General features: G+C 42.4%; 1 protein-coding gene across 5 annotated transcripts in view; it reads right to left on the bottom strand.

Annotated features, from left to right (window-relative positions):
• LOC133624404 (spectrin beta chain, non-erythrocytic 1-like) overlaps positions 1–19,016 on the bottom strand; it is a 69,989-nt gene that overhangs the window by 33,702 nt on the left and 17,271 nt on the right. For 4 of the 5 annotated variants that reach the window (XM_061987905.2, XM_061987907.2, XM_061987906.2 and 1 more), the window contains 3 exons: positions 14,542–14,715; positions 9,445–9,536; positions 4,561–4,641 (listed from right to left, as the gene is read on the bottom strand). In XM_061987905.2, coding sequence (XP_061843889.1) covers positions 4,561–4,641; positions 9,445–9,536; positions 14,542–14,715 — 347 coding nt within the window. Of the gene's footprint in view, positions 1–4,560; positions 4,642–9,444; positions 9,537–14,541; positions 14,716–19,016 lie in introns of those variants that run through there. The other variant, XM_061987909.1, reaches the window with a different exon arrangement.

Genomic DNA, 19,016 nt, shown 5'->3' with positions numbered 1-19,016 from the left:
CATGGAGAACATGGAGAACATGAAAAACATGAGGAACATGAAGAACATGAAGAATATGAGGAACATGGAGAACATGAAGAATATGAGGAACATGGAGAACATGAGGCACATGAAGAATATGAGGAACATGAAGAACATGAGGAACACGAAGAACATGAGGAACACGGAGAACGTGAAGAACATGAGGAACATGAGGAACATGAAGAAGATGGAGAACATGAAAAACATGAGTCACATGAAGAAATTGAGGAACATGAAGAACATGAAGAACATGGAGAACATGGAGAACATGAGGCACATGAAGAACATGAGGAACATGAAGAACATGGAGAACATGAGGAACACAGAGAACATAAAGAACATGAGGAACATGGAGAACATGAGGAACATAAAGAATATGAGGAACATGAAGAATATGAGAAACATGGAGAAAATGAAGAATATGAGGAACATGGAGAACATGAGGAACATGAAGAATATGAGGAACATGAAGAACATGAGGAACATGGAGAACATGAAGAACATGAGGAACATGAAGAACATGAGGAACATGAAGAAGATGGAGAACATGAAAAACATGAGGGACACGGACAACATGAAGATGAGGAACACGGAGAACATGGAGAACATGAGGAACATGAGGGACACGGACAACATGAAGAACATGAGGAACATGAAGAACATGAGAAACACGGAGAACGTGAAGATCATGAGGAACATGAAGAACATGAAAAACATGAGGAACATGAAAAATATGAAGAACATGAGAAACATAAAGAACATGAGAAACATGAGAACATGAGAAAGATGAAGATCATGAAGAACATGAGGAACATGGACATGAAGAACATGGAAGAACATGGAAAACATGAGGAACATGAGCAACATCAAGAAGGAACACAGAGAAAATGGAGAACATGGAGAAGATGATGAACATACAGAACATGAAAAACATGGAGAACTTGGACAACATGAAGAACATGAGGAACATGGAGAACATGAAAAACACGAGGAACATGAAGAATATAAGAAACATGAAGAATATGAGGAAGATGGAGAATATGAGGAACATGAAGAATACGAGGAACATAGAAAACATGAGGAACACGGAGAACATGAAGAACACGAGGAACATGAAGAATACGATCCAAAATCCAAAATGTCTGCCGTTGTGTCCTTGGGCGGGACACTTGACCCTTTGCCCCCGGTGCCACTCACATGAATGATGAATGATGAATGATGAATGATGAATGATGAATGATGAATGATGAATGATAGGTGGTGGTGCCACTCACAGCGGTCAATTGAATGATGAATGATGAATGATGAATGATGAATGATGAATGATGAATGATAGGTGGTGGTGCCACTCACATGAATGATGAATGATGAATGATGAATGATGAATGATAGGTGGTGGTGCCACTCACATGAATGATGAATGATGAATGATGAATGATGAATGATAGGTGGTGGTGCCACTCACAGCGGTCAATTGAATGATGAATGATGAATGATGAATGATGAATGATGAATGATGAATGATGAATGATGAATGATAGGTGGTGGTGCCACTCACAGCGGTCAATTGAATGATGAATGATGAATGATGAATGATGAATGATGAATGATAGGTGGTGGTCGGAGGGGCCGTTGGTGCTTCCGTCAGTCTACCCCAGGGCAGCTGTGGCTATGAAAGTAGCTTACCACCACCAGCTGTGAATGATTGATGGCTTCTACATGTAAAGCCACTTTGGGTACTTAGAAAAGCGCTATATAAATCCCAGTTATTATTAACATGAAGAAGATGGAGAACATGAGGAACACGTAGAACATGAAGAACATGAGGAACACGGAGAACATGAAGAACATGAGGAACATGAAGAACATGAAGAACATGGAGAACATGAAAAACATGAGGCACATGAAGAACATGAGGAACATGAAGAACATGGAGAACATGAGGGACACGTAGAACATGAAGAACATGAGGAACACGGACAACATGAAGAACATGAGGAACATGAAGAACATGAAAAACATGGAGAACATGAAAAACATGAGGCACATGAAGAACATGAGGAACATGAGGAACACGAAGAACATGGAGAACATGAGGAACATGAGGAACACGGAGAACATGAAGAACATGAGGATTATGGAGAACATGAAAAACACGAGGAACATGAAGAACATGAGAAACATAAAGAACATGAGGAACATGAGGAACATGAAGAATATGAAGAACATGAAAAACATGAACATGAGAAACATGAGAAACATGAGAAAGATGAAGATCATGAAGAACACAAGGAACATGGACATGAAGAACATGGAAGAACATGGAAGAACATGGAAGAACATGGAAAACAGAAGGAACACGGTGAAAATGGAGAACATGGAGAAGATGAAGAACATATAGAACATGAAAAACATGGAGAACATGGGGAAAATGGAGAACATGGAAGAACATGAAGATGATGGAGAAGATGAAGAACATGAAGAAGATGGAGAACATGGAGAAGATGGAGAACATGAAGAAGATGGAGGAGATGGAGAACATAGGGAAGATGGAGAACATGAAGAACATGAAGAACATGAAGAACATGGAGAACATGGAGAAGATGGAGAAGATGAAGAACATGAAGAACATGGAGAAGATGGAGAAGATGGAGAACATGAAGAAGATGGAGAAGATGGAGAAAATGGAGAACATGGGGAAGATGGAGAATATGAAGAACATGAAGAAGATGGAGAAGATGGAGAACATGAAGAACATGAAGAAGATGGAGAAGATGTAGAAGATGAAGAAGATGAAGAAGATTGAGAAGATGAAGAACATGACGAACATGGAGAAGATGAAGAAGATAGAGAACATGGAGAAGATGAAGAAGATGGAGAACATGGAGAAGATGAAGAACATGGAGAAGATGAAGAACATGAAGAACATGGAGAAGATGGAGAAGATGAAGAACATGGAGAAGATGTAGAAGATGGAGAAGATGAAGAACATGGAGAAGATGAAGAAAATAGAGAAATTGAGAAAATGGAGAAGATGAAGAACATGAAGAAGATGGAGAACATGGAGAAGATGAAGAACATGGAGAAGATGAAGAACATGAAGAACATGGAGAAGATGGAGAAGATGAAGAACATGGAGAAGATGGAGAAGATGGAGAAGATGAAGAACATGGAGAAGATGAAGAAAATAGAGAAATTGAGAAAATGGAGAAGATGGAGAACATGAAGAAGATGGAGAAGATGGAGAACATGAAGAAGATGAAGAACATGAAGAACATGAAGAACATGAAGAAGATGAAGTACATGGAGTAAATGGAGAAAATGGAGAAAATGGAGAAGATGGAGAAGATGGAGAACATGAAGAAGATGGAGAAGATGGAGAACATGAAGAACATGAAGAACATGAAGAGGATGGAGAAGATGAAGAAGATGGAGAACATGGAGAAGATAGAGAAGATGAAGAACATGGAGTAAACAGAGAAGATGGAGAAGATGAAGAACATGAAGACGATGGCGAAGATGGAGAACATGAAGAAGATGGAGAACATGGAGAAAATGAAGAACATGAAGAAAATGGAGAACAAGGAGAACATGGAGAAGATGAAGAACATGAAGAAGATGGAGGACATGGAGAAGATGGAGATGATGGAGACGATGAAGAACATGGAGAAAACGAAGAAGATGGAGAAGATGGAAAAGATGGAGAACATGAAGAACATGGAGAACATGGAGAACATGAAGAAGATGGACAACATGGAGACAATGGAGAAGATGAAGAACATGGAGAAGATGGAGAACATGGAGAACATGAAGAAAATGGAGAACATGGAGAACATGAAGAAGATGGAGAAGACGGAGAAGGTGAAGAAGATGGAGAACATGGAGAAGATGAGAAGATAAAGAAGACGAAGAACACGAAGAAGATGGAGAACATGGAGAACATGGAGAAGATGGAGAACATGGAGAAGGTGAAGAAGATGGAGAAGATGGAGAACATGGAGAACATGAAGAACATGAAGAAGATGGAGAAGATGAAGAACATGAAGAAGATGGAGAAGATGGAGAAGATGGAGAACATGAAGAAGATGAAGAACATGAAGAAGATGGAGAAGATGGAGAACATGAAGAACATGAATAAGATGGAGAACATGGAGAAGATGGAGAAGATGAAGATATTGAAGAAGATGGAGAAGATGGAGAAGACGAATAACATGGAGAAAATGGAGAAGATGGAGAAGACGGAGAAGATGGAGAAAATGGAGAAGATGGAGAAGACGGAGAAGATGGAGAACATGGAGAAGATGGAGAAGATGGAGAAGATTGAGAAGATGAATAACATGGAGAAAATGGAGGAGATGGAGAAGACGGAGAACATGTAGAACATCAAGAAGATGGAGAAGATGGAGAAGATGGAGAAGATGGAGAAGATGGAGAAGACGGAGAAGATGGAGAAGATGGAGAAGATGAAGAAGATGGAGAAGATGGAGAAGACGGAGAAGATGGAGAAAATGGAGAAGGTGAAGAAGGTGAAGAAGTCACCTGTGTTTATGGATGAGGGCGCTGAAGGCCATCCCGTCTCTCCAGCTTGTAGTGAAGTTGTGTATGTTGACGTCAGAATACCTGAAAACAACGCAATACTGCAGTATTACAGGTGTGTAGTACTACATGTGTACAGTACTGCATGTCTGTACTTATAGTAATGGCTTCATGCAATGGATGTAGTATTAATGGATTTATATAGCTAGTATTACATGAATGTATATAAGACGTAGTACTAATGTATGTACAGATATAGTAATATGTGTATAGCTGTAGTGTTAAAGGTAAACGTAGTATTAATGGATTTATATAGCTAGTATATAAAATAATGTATATAAGATGTAGTACTAATTATGTACAGATATAGTAATATGTGTATAGATGTAGTATTGATGTGTGTGTACAGATGTAGTATTAATGGATTGATATAGCTAGTATTACATGAATGGTGTATAGATGTAGTATTAATGTGTGTCTAGATGTAGTATTAAGGCGTGTACAGATGTAGTATTAATGTGTGTATGGATCTACTATTAATGTGTCTATATATCTAGTATTAATGTTTGTATGTATCTAGTATTAATGTGTATAGATGTAGTATTAATGTATGTATAGGTGTATATATGTAGTATTAATGTCTGTATAGATGTAGTATTAATGTATGTATAGGTGTATATATCTAGTATTAATGTGTATAGGTGTAGTATTAATGTATGTATAGCTGTATATATGTAGTATTAATGGCTGTATAGATGTAGTATTAATGTATGTATAGGTGTATACATGTAGTATTAATGTCTGTATAGATGTAGTATTAATGTATGTATAGGTGTATATATGTAGTATTAATGTCTGTATAGTTCAGAATCAGAAGAAGAAGAGTTTTTTATTGCCATTGTTTGAGAACGGGTTCACCCTTGTTCTTGTACAGGGTACCGATGTTGGCGTCTCATGTCCTGAGGTACTGCTCCTTCCTCCCAGCACTGACAGAGGAGGTCGTAAAGATGTTCCCTCCGTGTGCCGTCGCTGCACTTGATGACTTCTGGTGGTATGCCATCCTTCCCAGGCGCTTTCCCTGAGGACAGGCTCTCAATGGCCTTCTTCAGTTCAGCCACAGTGGGTTTCTCGTTCAGTTCAGCCATGAGAGGGAGGCTTTCAATGACTGCAAGAGCATCGTATGTGACTTGATTCTGTCTGGAGTACAGTTCGGAATAGTGTTCCACCCATCTCTCTATCTGCTTGCCTTTGTCCTGGATGGTCTCGCCCGTGGTAGACTTCAGTGGTGCTGTAACCTTCTTGGTGGGGCCCATGGCTTTCTTGATGCCTTCGTACATGCCCCTGATGCTTCCAGTATCAGCCGCTAACTGGATGATCTGGCAGAGCCGGAGCCAGTATTTGTTAGCACATTGCCTTGCTAGTCTCTGTACTTTGCTCTTGGCAGATCTGTACACCTGCAGGGTCATCTGGCTGGGGGATCGCTTGTATTCCAGGTGAGCTCTGCGGCGTTCGTCTATGGCTGGAGTGAGTATAGAGGAGTTGGCCTCAAACCAGTCGTTCTTTGTCTGCTTCTTTCCAAAGACCATCATGGCAGTGCTGTGTACTGACTCTCTAATGCGGTCCCATCTCTCTGTGGCTGAGCCACCAGGAGGATCTGAGTCAAGCACCTCGGAGAGAGATTGGGTGAATTTCACTACCATGTCAGGATGTGCGGTCTTGCTCACATCTATGCGGGTTTGCCTGGGTGCCTGGAGCGATGGATCTTCTTAGGCAGAAGTCTCATCTTGGAGTACACCAGCGAGTGATCAGTATCGCAGTCAGCGCTGTGAAAGGTGCGGGTAAGGAGGACGCACTTCAACGCAGATCGCCTGGTGATGATCAGGTCTAGCTGGTGCCAGTGTTTGGAGCGAGGGTGTCTCCAAGACACTTTGTGCAGAGGCTTTCTCTGGAAGAAGGAGTTGGTGATGCTGAGGTCATGGTATGAGCACAACTCCAGGAGTCGTTGCCCATTTTCATTCATCTTTCCAACACCAAACTTGCCAAGACAGGAGGGCCAAGAGTCGTGGTCAGTGCCCACTCTGGCGTTGAAGTCACCCAGCAGTATCAGGTGCTCTTCTTTTGGGATCCTGTAGATAAGAGAGTCTAGCTGGCTGCAGAACTCGTCCTTGGTATCCCTGTGTTTATGCATATACACTGATCAGGTTGGCGGGCCCAGTGGTGGTGTGGAGACGGAGTGATAACAGTCTTTCTGTGCCTTCTTGACAGGGTTCTATCATTCCCAGTAGAGAGTTCCGGACAGCAAATCCAACGCCATACTCTCTGGTTTCCTTGGCACTCTTCCCTTGCCAGAAGAACGTAAAGTTATTTTCTCTGAGAGTTCCAGAGTCGGCAAGCCGCATCTCCTGCAGTGCGGCAATGTCAACCTGCAGTCTCACAAGTTCATCGTTGATGACTGAGGTCTTCCGGGCATCGCTGATGGCCTGGAGGTCGTCGGACAGCCCTGGTGTCATATGTGCTGACATTCCATGTGCCCAGCTTGAGGGTAGAAGTTTTCATTGTTGAATTTGAATTTTTTGTGTTGTTACCTGGTGCAGCAATCGCAGTCCACTTGTCGGATACTCGTACCCTAAGCCCTACGCACCCAGTAAGGCAGGCGGACTGTGGTGGGACAACACCTATTTGGCTGGGGGCTGCCCAGCTTGAGGCGGGCGGTAGTTGTCCAATGAGACGTGGTGTTCTCTCCCACCGACGAAAGCAACCCCTGGCGCCAGCTCTACGTCAATCAAGCGGATGGCTTATAACCGGTAACTGTTGCTTCCCGTGTTGTTTCGACGCTTTGCAGCGAAGCTGGAGTGTCCTCTCCAGGGCACTAGCCTGGGCAAAGTGGTATGGAGAATAAGCTGTTGCCCATGAAGCAGATCCTCCCTCTCCATGCAGCTGATGGATCCAAGGGAAAGGTAAAACCGATATATCTTGGCACCAGCGGCATCGTATTAATGTTTGTAGTATTAATGTGTGTATAGATGTAGTATTAATGTGTGTATAGATGTAGTATTAAATGTGTGTGTGGATCTAGTATTAATGTGTCTATAGATGTAGTTTTAATGTGTGTATGGATCTAGTATTAATGTGTCTATAGATGTAGTATTAATATGTGTATGTATCTAGTATTAATGTTTGTATGGATCTAGTATTAATGTGTATAGATGTAGTATTAATGTATGTATAGGTGTATATATGTAGTAATAATGTCTCTATAGATGTAGTTGTTGGCATCCGTAAGTCTCGGGAAGACAATGGATTGGCGCCCCTTGGATATGATTTAGTATTAGTATTAATGTATGTATAGATGTAGTATTAATACATGTTTATAGATGTAGTATTAATGTATGTTTATAGATGTAGTATTAATGTATGTATAGATGTAGTATTAATACATGTTTATAGATGTAGTATTAATGTATGTTTATAGATGTAGTATTAACGTATGCATAGATGTAGTATTAATGTGTGTATAGGTGTAGTATTAATGCATGGGTACAGATGTAGTATTAATATATGTGTGTGGATGTAGTATTAACGTATGTGTATGGATGTAATATTAATGTATGGGTACGGAGGTAGTATTAATGTTTGTGTATGGATGTAGTATTAATGTATGTGTATGGATGTAATATTAATGTATGGGTACGGATGTAGTATTAATGTTTGTGTATGGATGTAGTATTAACGTATGTGTATGGATGTAGTATTGATGTATGTGTATGGATGTAGTGTTAATGTATGTGTATGGATGCAATATTAATGTATGGGTACGGATGTAGTATTAATGTATGTGTACGGATGTAATATTAATGTATGTGTATGGATGTAGTATTAACGAATGTGTATGGATGTAATATTAATGTGTGTGTATGGATGTAGTATCAATGTATGTGCAAGGATGTAGTAGTAATGTATGAGTAAGGATATAGTAGTAATGTATGTGTATGGATATAGTAGTAATGTATGTGTACGGATGTAGTATTGTGTGTATAGATGTAGTATTAATGTTTGTATGGATGTAGTATTAATGTATGTGTACGGATGTAGTATTGTGTGTATAGATGTAGTACTAATGTTTGTTTAGATGTAGTATTAATGTGTGTATAGATGTAGTACTGTGTGTATAGATGTAGTATTAATGTTTGTATAGATGTAGTACTAATGTAAGTATGCATGTCGTAATATTGAGTGTATAGATTGTAATAACCAATAAAAATAATAAATAACCAATAGAAATAATCAATAACCAGTAGAGATAATCAATAACCAATATAAATAATCAATACCTAATAGAAATATTCATTAATCAATAGAGATAATTAATAACCAATAGAAAAAAATCAATAACCAATAGAGATAATCAATAAGCAATATAAATAACCAATGGAAATAATCAATAACCAATAGAAATAATCATTAACCAATAGAAATAATCAAGCAGTAGAGATAATATATAACCAATAGAAATAATCAATAACCAATAGAAATAATCAAAAGGCAATAGAGATAATAAATATTCAATAGAGATCATCAATAACAAATGGAAATAATCAATAACCAATATAAATAATCAATATTCAATATAAATAATTAAATGACGAATAGAGATCATCAATAACCAATAGAAATATACAATCCCCAATGGAAATAATCAATAACCAATAGAAATAATCAATAACCAGTAGAGATAATCAATAACTAATACAAATAATCAATAACCAATATAAATAATCAATAACCAGTAGAGATATTCAATAACTAATACAAATAATCAATAACCAATATAAATAATCAATAACCAGTAGAGATAATCAATAACTAGTACAAATAATCAATAATCACCCAGAAGTCTTCATCTGACACCACAACAGCAAAGCGTCTTTGGCAGATTTTCTTTCTTTGTTGTCTTCTGTTTCCACACTGATGTCCTGGATCTTTACAAAGTAAATATTTATTTACATTTAATAAAGTACATATTGATGTCCTGGATCTTTACAAAGTAAATATTTATTTACATTTAATAAAGTACATATTGACAAATGTTTATTTACATTTAATAAAGTACATATTGATGTCCTGGATCTTTACAAAGTAAATATTTATTTACATTTAATAAAGTACATATTGACAAATGTTTATTTACATTTAATAAAGTAAGTATTGACACATTTTTACTCCATTTTATAAAATAAATATTGACAAATCTTTATTTACATGTAATGAAGTAAATATTGACAAATGTTTATTACATTTAATAAAGTCAATATTGACAAATATGTATTTACATCTAATAAAGTCAATATTGACAATTTTTTTTTACATTTAATATAGTCAATATTGACAAATATTTATTACATTTAATAAAGTCAATATTCACAAATATTTATTTACATGTAATAAAGTAAATATTGACAAATATTTATTACATTAATAAAGTCAATATTGATACATATTTATTTACATGTAATAAAGTCATATTGACAAAACAATTATTACTTTTAATAAAGTCAATATTGACAAATATGTATTTACATTTAATAAAGTAATTATTGACAAATATTTATTTACATTTAATAAAGTCTGTATTGACAAATATCTATTTACATTTTATAAAGTAAATATTGAGAAATATTTATTACATTTAATAAAGTAAATATTGACAAATCTTTATTTACATGTAATAAAGTAAACATTGACAAATATTTATTACATTTAATAAAGTCAATATTGACAAATATTTATTTACATTTATAAAAGTCAATATTGGTAAATATTTATTTAAATTTTTAAAGTAAATATTGACAAATATGTATTACATTTAAGTAAATATTAAATAATATTTTTTTAAGTATCCATCCATCCATCCATCCATCTTCTTCCGCTTATCCGAGGTCGGGTCGCGGGGGCAGCAGCTTAAGCAGAGAAGCCCAGACTTCCCTCTCCCCAGCCACTTCGTCCAGCTCCTCCCGGGGGATCCCGAGGCGTTCCCAGGCCAGCCGGGAGAGATAGTCTTCCCAGCGTGTGCTGGGTCTTCCCCGTGGCCTCCTACCGGTCGGACGTGCCCGAAACACCTTCCTAGGGAAGCATTCGGGTGGCATCCTGACCAGAAGCCCGAACCACCTCATCTGGCTCCTCTCGATGTGGAGGAGCAGCGGCTTTACTTTGAGCTCCCCCAGAATGACAGAGCTTCTCACCCTATCTCTAAGGGAGAGCCCCGCCACTCGGCGGAGGAAACTCATTTCGGCCGCTTGTACCCGTGATCTTGTTCTTTCGGTCATGACCCAAAGCTCATGACCATAGGTGAGGATGGGAACGTAGATTGACCGGTAAATCGAGAGCTTTGCCTTCCGGCTCAGCTCCTTCTTCACCACAACGGATCGATACAGCGTCCGCATTACTGAAGACGCCGCACCGATCCGCCTGTCGATCTCACGATCCACTCTTCCCCCACTCGTGAACAAGACTCCGAGGTACTTGAACTCCTCCACTTGGGGAAAGATCTCCTCCCCAACCCGGAGATGGCACTCCACCCTTTTCCGGGAGAGAACCATGGACTCAGACTTGGAGGTGCTGATTCCCATCCCAGTCGCTTCACACTCGGCTGCGAACCGATCCAGTGAGAGCTGAAGATCTTGGCCGGAGGAAGCCATCAGGACCACATCATCTGCAAATAGCAGTGACCTAATCCTGCAGCCACCAAACCAGATTCCCTCAACGCCTTGACTGCGCCTAGAAATTCTGTCCATAAAGGTTATGAACAGAATGGGTGACAAAGGGCAGCCTTGGCGGAGTCCAACCCTCACTGGAAATGTGTCCGACTTACTGCCGGCAATGCGGACCAAGCTCTGACACTGATTATACAGGGAGCGAACTGCCACAATAAGACAGTCCGTTACCCCATACTCTCTGAGCACGCCCCACAAGACTTCCCGGGGTACACGGTCGAATGCCTTCTCCAAGTCCACAAAGCACATGTAGACTGGTTGGGCAAACTCCCATGCACCCTCAAGGACCCTGCCGAGAGTATAGAGCTGGTCCACAGTTCCACGACCAGGACGAAAACCACACTGTTCCTCCTGAATCCGAGGTTCGACTATCCGGCGTAGCCTCCTCTCCAGTACACCTGAATAGACCTTACCGGGAAGGCTGAGGAGTGTGATTCCACGATAGTTGGAACACACCCTCCGGTTCCCCTTCTTAAAGAGAGGAACCACCACCCCGGTCTGCCAATCCAGAGGTACCGCCCCCGATGTCCACGCGATGTTGCAGAGTCTTGTCAACCAAGACAGCCCCACAACATCCAGAGCCTTAAGGAACTCCGGGCGGGTCTCATCCACCCCCGGGGCCTTGCCACCGAGGAGCTTTTTAACTACATCGGCAACCTCAGCCCCAGAAATAGGAGAGCCCACCACAGATTCCTCAGGCCCTGCTTCCTCATAGGAAGACGTGCTGGTAGGATTGAGGAGGTCTTCGAAGTATTCTCTCCACCGATCCACAACATCCGCAGTCGAGGTCAGCAGAGCACCATCCCCACCATACACGGTGTTGACACTGCACTGCTTCCCCTTCCTGACGCGGCGGATGGTGGTCCAGAATTGCTTCGAAGCCGTCCGGAAGTCTTTTTCCATGGCCGCCCCGAACTCCTCCCATGTCCGAGTTTTTGCCTCCGCGACCGCTGAAGCCGCACACCGCTTGGCCTGTCAGTACCTGTCTGCTGCCTCAGGAGTCCCATGAGCCAAAAGAACCCGATAGGACTCCTTCTTCAGCCTGACGGCATCCCTCACCGCCGGCGTCCACCAACGGGTTCTAGGATTACCGCCGCGACAGGCACCAACTACCTTGCGGCCACAGCTCCAATCGGCCGCCTCGACAACAGAGGTACGGAACATCGTCCACTCGGACTCAATGTCCAGCACCTCCCTCTTGACATGTTCAAAGTTCTTCCGGAGGTGGGAATTGAAACTCTCTCTGACAGGAGACTCTGCCAGGGGTTCCCAGCAAACCCTCACAATGCGTTTGGGCCTGCCAGGTCTGTCCGGCATCCTCTCCCACCATCTCAGCCAACTCACCACCAGGTGGTGATCGGTAGAAAGCTCCGCCCCTCTCTTCACCCGAGTGTCTAAAACATGAGACCGCAAATCCGATGACACAACTACAAAGTCGATCATGGAACTGCGGCCTAGGGTGTCCTGGTGCCAAGTGCACATATGGACACCCTTATGTTTGAACATGGTGTTTGTTATCGACAATCTGTGACGAGCACAAAAGTCCAATAACAGAACACCACCCGGGTTCAGATCCGGGCGGCCATTCTTCACAATCACACCTCTCCAGGTTTCACTGTCGCTGCCAACATGAGCGTTGAAGTCCCTCAGTAGAACGAGGGAATCACCCGGGGGAGCACTCTCCAGGCTTTGAGCCGAGGGGCAACAAGAATTGCCACCCCAGCCCGTTGCCTCTCACTGCCGGCAACGCCAGAGTGGAAGAGAGTCCATCCCCTCTCAAGAGAAGTGGTTCCAGAGCCCTTGCTGTGCGTCGAAGTGAGTCTGACTATATCTAGCCGGAACTTCTCCACCTCACGCACTAGCTCAGGCTCCTTCCCCCCCAGCGAAGTGACGTTCCACGTCCCAAGAGCCAGCTTATGTAGCCGAGGATCGGACCGCCAAGTGCCCTGCCCTCGGCTTCCGCCCAGCTCACATTGCACCCGACCTCTATGGCCCCTGCTATGGGTGGTGAACCCATTGGAGGGGGGACCCACATTGCCTCTTCGGGCTGTGCCCGGCCGGGCCCCATGGGGACAGGCCCGGCCACCAGGTGCTCGCCATCGTGCCCCACCTGCGGGCCTGGCTCCAGAGGGGGGCCCCGGTGACCCGCGTTCGGGCGAGGGAAATCTGGGTCCTTTGTTTGTGTTCTTCATCGAGGTCTTCGAGCTGCTCTTTGTCTGATCCCTCACCTAGGACCAGTTTGCCTTGGGAGACCCTACCAGGGGGCATAGAAACCCCCGGACAACATAGCTCCTAGGATCATTGGGACATGCAAACTCTTCTACCACGGTAAGGTGGCAGCTCAGAGAGGAGCTTTTTTTATTTTTTTTTATTTTTTTTTTAAGTAAATATTGATAAAAACATTCATTCATATCTAAAATACTAAATATTGATAAAAACATTTATTGACCTTTTAAAAAGTGAATATTGATTAAAAAAAACAATCTGTATTTAAAAATATAAATATTGATTAAAAAAAACAATTTATATTTTTGATATTGATAAAAACATTTATTGACATTTTAAAAAAGTAAATATTGATTAAAAACACATTAATTGACATTTAAAAAGTAAATATTGATAATATGTTAATTGACATTTAAAAAAGTAAATATTGATAAAAACATTAATTTATATTTTAAAAAGTAAATATTGATAAAAGTATAAATTCATATTTAAAAAAGTAAATATTGATAAAAACATTAATTGACATTTAAAAAGTAAATATTGACATTCAAAATTAATTTATATTTAAAAAGTAAATATTGGTAAAAACACTGACATTTAAAAAGTAGATGTTGATCAAAAAAACATTAATTGACATTTAAAAAATAAATGTTGATAAAAACAATTGACATTTAAAAAAGTAAATATTGATAAAAAAAAAACATTAGTTGACATTTAAGAAATAAATATTGATTAAAAACAATTGACATTTAAAAAAGTAAATACTGATAAAAACATTAATTGTATTAAAAAGTAAACATTGATAAAAAACATTAATTTATAATTAAAAAGTAAATATTGCCATTAAAACAGGTGAAATGTTGATTGTATTTGTCCTTCAGCTGCAGTTCCACTGTGTGACCAGCAGAGAGAGACAACACAAGTGGAAAGAGAAAAAAGAGTTGACCTCTGACATCTAGGCTGAAAAGAAGGGGAGGTGATAGGTGACCTGGAAGCGCAGGATGATGGTCCAGATGAGACCCAGGGTCAGACGGTGGTTTCCATCCACGATGTCGTGTGAGCCCACATTCTCTAGGTGGACGTGCTGCTCCTTCAGGAACTGCAGCGCTTTGTCCACGTTCTCCAAGCAGTGGATCTTCATCCTGCCCTTAGTGGGTGTGGGCTGAAACACATGTCACACTGTGTGTGTGTGTGTGTGTGTGTGTGTGTGTGTGTGTGTGTGTGTGTGTGTGTGTGTGTGTGTGTGTGTGTGTGTGTGTGTGTGTGTGTGCTTAGCGGGCCTGGCTCGCAGGTGTAGTGATGCGTCTCGTGCAGCATCAGCATGCCAGAGAGACGTTTCATGTAGGGATGCATGTGACGCATAGCTCCTGCCGACCCAGCTGGGTAAAGGAAGCCGAGTGCGTAAGCCTTCCGAGGTCAGTACATAGCCTCTCCTTCACCAAGACCCCTCACCTTGCCTCCTCGTGGCAGCACATGGTAACTGGAGTCTCGCCACTTCAGGCTAAAAAGGTAGGGGATCGACCCGCTGCCTTGCAGGTAAGTCCAGGAAGACAAGGGCTAGGGGAACACACCCTGAGAGAAAAGCACCATGATGGAGGCACACGTAGGCGGGCCACGACAGACTGAGGGTTCCGGCGGCCTCCTGCAGCTACAAAGAGGTGCTGGTTGTCCTGGGTTTCCCCCTTGCCACTAGGCTCCATCTCTTTGTAGCGAAGATAGTGCGGCTGGGAACTGTGCACCCCCAGAGGCACTTAAAATGTATCACCGCACAGGTCTCTGCTTCTGACCTTGGTGGATCCAGAACAGCAATTGGATTCTGAAGCACAAATTCTGGTGGCGTCAGGATGTCTGATAACGGGGGCAGGTTAGAATGAACTGGGAGCCTCTAGTTAGATCCCTGCACGTCAGCAATACAGGGCTATAATGGTCGCTACCAGCTGGGAATTGAGTGGCAGCTGATTTTGGCAGACCCCTGTATGACTGAGCAGCCCTATTTAAGAGCCACACTGCTCACCCCAAAGTTGGGGGGAGGCCTAGAAAAGGTGGCCTAAACATTGCCCACTCTTCACACCCCGGGTAGGTAACCGCACCTACCGGGACATTCCACTACCGCGGTCGAAAAACATAAAGTAAACAAGTTCCCCTGAAATTGGCTACATGGAACATCAGAACCCTCCTGGACAACAACCCTGACAGGCCGCAAAGAAGAACTGCGCTTTTTGCTGCTGATCTCAGACGTTATGGAATGGACATCCCCACCTTGAGTGAGACCAGACTTCTGGATGAGGGATCCCTAAAGGAAGAAGGCCAGGGTTATACCTTTTTCTGGAAAGGTTACCCTACAGAAGGTCCACATCACCATGATGTTGGTTTGGCAATAAAAAACAGCCTGCTACCCAGTTTCACTGAAACACCTACCGGCATAAGTGAAAGACTCATGTCTGACCGTATTCCCCTTGCAAAACGCCGCTATGCAACTCTTCTCAGTGCCTATGCGCCAACTCTACCATCCGAGAATGAGGCAAAGGACCATTTCTAGCAGGAACTAGATGAGGCCCTACAGCACATCCCTAACAGTGACAAAATCCTCCTGCTTGGTGATTTTAATGCCAGGGTGGGGAAAAACCACCTCATATGGAAAAGAGTGATTGGGAAGCATGGTATCGGGAAGGTCAATTGCAATGGCATGAGGCTACTCAGTCTCTGTGCTGAGCATGACCTGACAATCACCAACACAATCTTCCAACAGAAAAATAAACACAAGACTTCCTGGATGCACCCACGATCCAAGCAATGGCATCTGCTGGATTACGTCATCGTGAGACGCAAGGACACCAAGTAAGTGCACATCACCCGTGCAATACGAGGTGCTGACTGCTGGACTGACCACCGCATGATTATCCCAAAGTTGCGAGCATCAGTACGCCCCCCTGTTCGTCTCCGAAAAACTGTCAAGAAGCGGTTGGACTGTGCCCGGCTTGAAGCAGACGAGGCCCGGAACAGCCTTCGATCCTCCACTGCAGGGAAGCTGCAAGAAATCGACCCCTTCCTGAGCCCTAAAGGCAGTGTTGATGACAACTGGACCTGCCTTAGCTCAAAGCTCTATGAGGCTGTAGCCGAGTCTATTGGCTACCGCCGTAGGAGGCATCAGGACTGGTTCGACGAAAATTCGGAATCCATCAGAACCATACTGTACACCATGCACAAGGCCCATAACGCAGCCCTGAACAACCCTACATCTGTCAGGCTAAAGCAGCACTGGAGAACATCAAGAAAGGAGGTACAGTCTGTCCTACGAAAACTGAAAAATGACTGGTGGACTGACAAGGCTCAAGAAATCGAACATTTTGCAGTGAAGAACGACATGCACAACTTCTATAATGCTGTGAAAACCATCCATGGCCCCTGGAACTCCTCCCTCTCATCTGTGAAGTCGGCTGATGGCTCAACCCTCATAAAGGACCAGAAAAAATGGGACCCATTACCTCCCTGCTTGGCACTCAGCATCAAGGGTTGGAATTGGGGGTTAAATCACCAAAATGATTCCCGGGCGCGGCCACCGCTGCTGCCCACTGCTCCCCTCACCTCCCAGGGGGTGATCAAGGGTGATGGGTCAAATGCAGAGAATAATCTCGCCACACCTAGTGTGTGTGTGACAATCATTGGTACTTTAACTTTAACTTTAAACAAGTTGTGGACAGATGGGTGGAACACTTCCAGACACTTTTAAATCAACCTGCCACCTCTGATCTGGCAGTGCTAGATGAGCTGCCCAGCTACCCAACTATTGAAGAACTGGATCTCCCACCAACCTTCTCTGAAGTCCGGGCTGCAATTAAATCACTTAAGAACAACAAGACCCCTGGCCCGGATGGCATCCCTGCAGAGATCCTTAAACAGGGAGGCTATCTCTGTACCAGAGCAATTTTCCACTATATTGCTGATATATGGAAGCGCGGAGCAGTCCCCCAACAATGGCGGGATGCAAATGTTGTAACTATATATAAAGGGAAGGGTGAGAAGTCTGTCAGTGGCAATAGTAGAGGAATATCCCTCCTGTCTACTGCCGGCAAGGTTCTTGCCAAAGTGATGCTGTCAAGACTCATACAGAGCATAACAGAACACCTGTTGCCTGAGTCTCAATGTGGCTTCAGGAAAAATTGCAGCACTATGGACATGATTTTCACAACACGCCAGCTGCAAGAGAAGTGTAGGGAGCAACATCAAGATCTATACATGGCGTTTGTGGACCTATCAAAGGCCTTTGATACGGTCAACAGAGACTTGCTCTGGGCGGTCCTTCTCAGGGTTGGTTGCCCGCGGAACTTTGTAAACATCCTGAAAAGTTTCCACGAGGGGATGATGGCTCAGGTAACAACAGGGGGACAGGAGTCTAGGCCTATCAAGGTATCCACAGGTGCCAGACAGGGTTGTGTACTTGCACCTGTACTATTCAACATCTTCGTCGTGAGTGTCACCTGGCTCCTGCACAAAGAAGTTGAGGGAAGCAGTGGTGTGCAGGTGGATTACAGGTTGGATGGAAGCTTATTTAACATCAGAAGGCTGCAGGCGGCTACCAAGGTCAAAACTGTGAACATTGTGGAATTGGACTCAAACTGGACTCAAACCGGGTTGATAAACTGATCCGGAAAGCCGGCCAAACTATAGGCACGCAGTTGGAGGCGTTTGTGTCAGTGAGGGACAGGAGGACACTGGACAAACTGCTGGCCATCATGGACAATCCTGCCCACCCACTCCACCTGACAATTAAGGGACAGCGGAGTTCATACTCCAACAGGCTCCTTCAACTTCCTTCCCGCACTGTGCCATTCAAGAACTCCTTCATTCCACACTCCATCCAGCTGTATAATCACTGGCCATACAGCAATAGATGACATCTGCCTATTACCTGATGATATCAGTCTATTACCTGTATAAAACACTGGCCATACAGCAATAGATGATATCTGCCTATTACCTGATGATATCAGTCTATTACCTGTATAAAACACTGGCCATACAGCAATAGATGATATCTGTCTATTACCTGACACCTGACATGTTAGCTACTTCTCTTTGTTTTTAATGTCTATTTTCTATTTCCTGCTGGATCTACTCTCTATTTTATGCTGCTGCTGTCACATATACTGTAATATTGTACATGGTCATTGGTATATATTGTATATATGTTATTGACATAATATAATATATCTGTATATATATTATTCTGTACACATATGTATATATTCGTATATATGTTAGATTTGTTACCGCTATATTAGTCTATTTATACCTGCATTGTCCTTTCCATCCTTACACTTTCCATCATTGTAACTGAGCTACTGTGTTGAACAATTTCCCTTGTGGATCATTAAAGTTTGTCTAAGTCTAAGTCTAATTACAGTATGCTAATGATTGTGCCTTCGTGGCACATACATCAGAGGCTCTGCAGGCAACGCTAAT

Source organism: Nerophis lumbriciformis, linkage group LG27 (genome assembly GCF_033978685.3).
Source record: "Nerophis lumbriciformis linkage group LG27, RoL_Nlum_v2.1, whole genome shotgun sequence".
Classification (NCBI taxonomy): Eukaryota; Metazoa; Chordata; class Actinopteri; order Syngnathiformes; family Syngnathidae; genus Nerophis; species Nerophis lumbriciformis.
The sequence above is the reverse complement of the archived record's forward strand: the minus strand, read 5'-3'. Positions and strand labels throughout refer to the sequence as shown.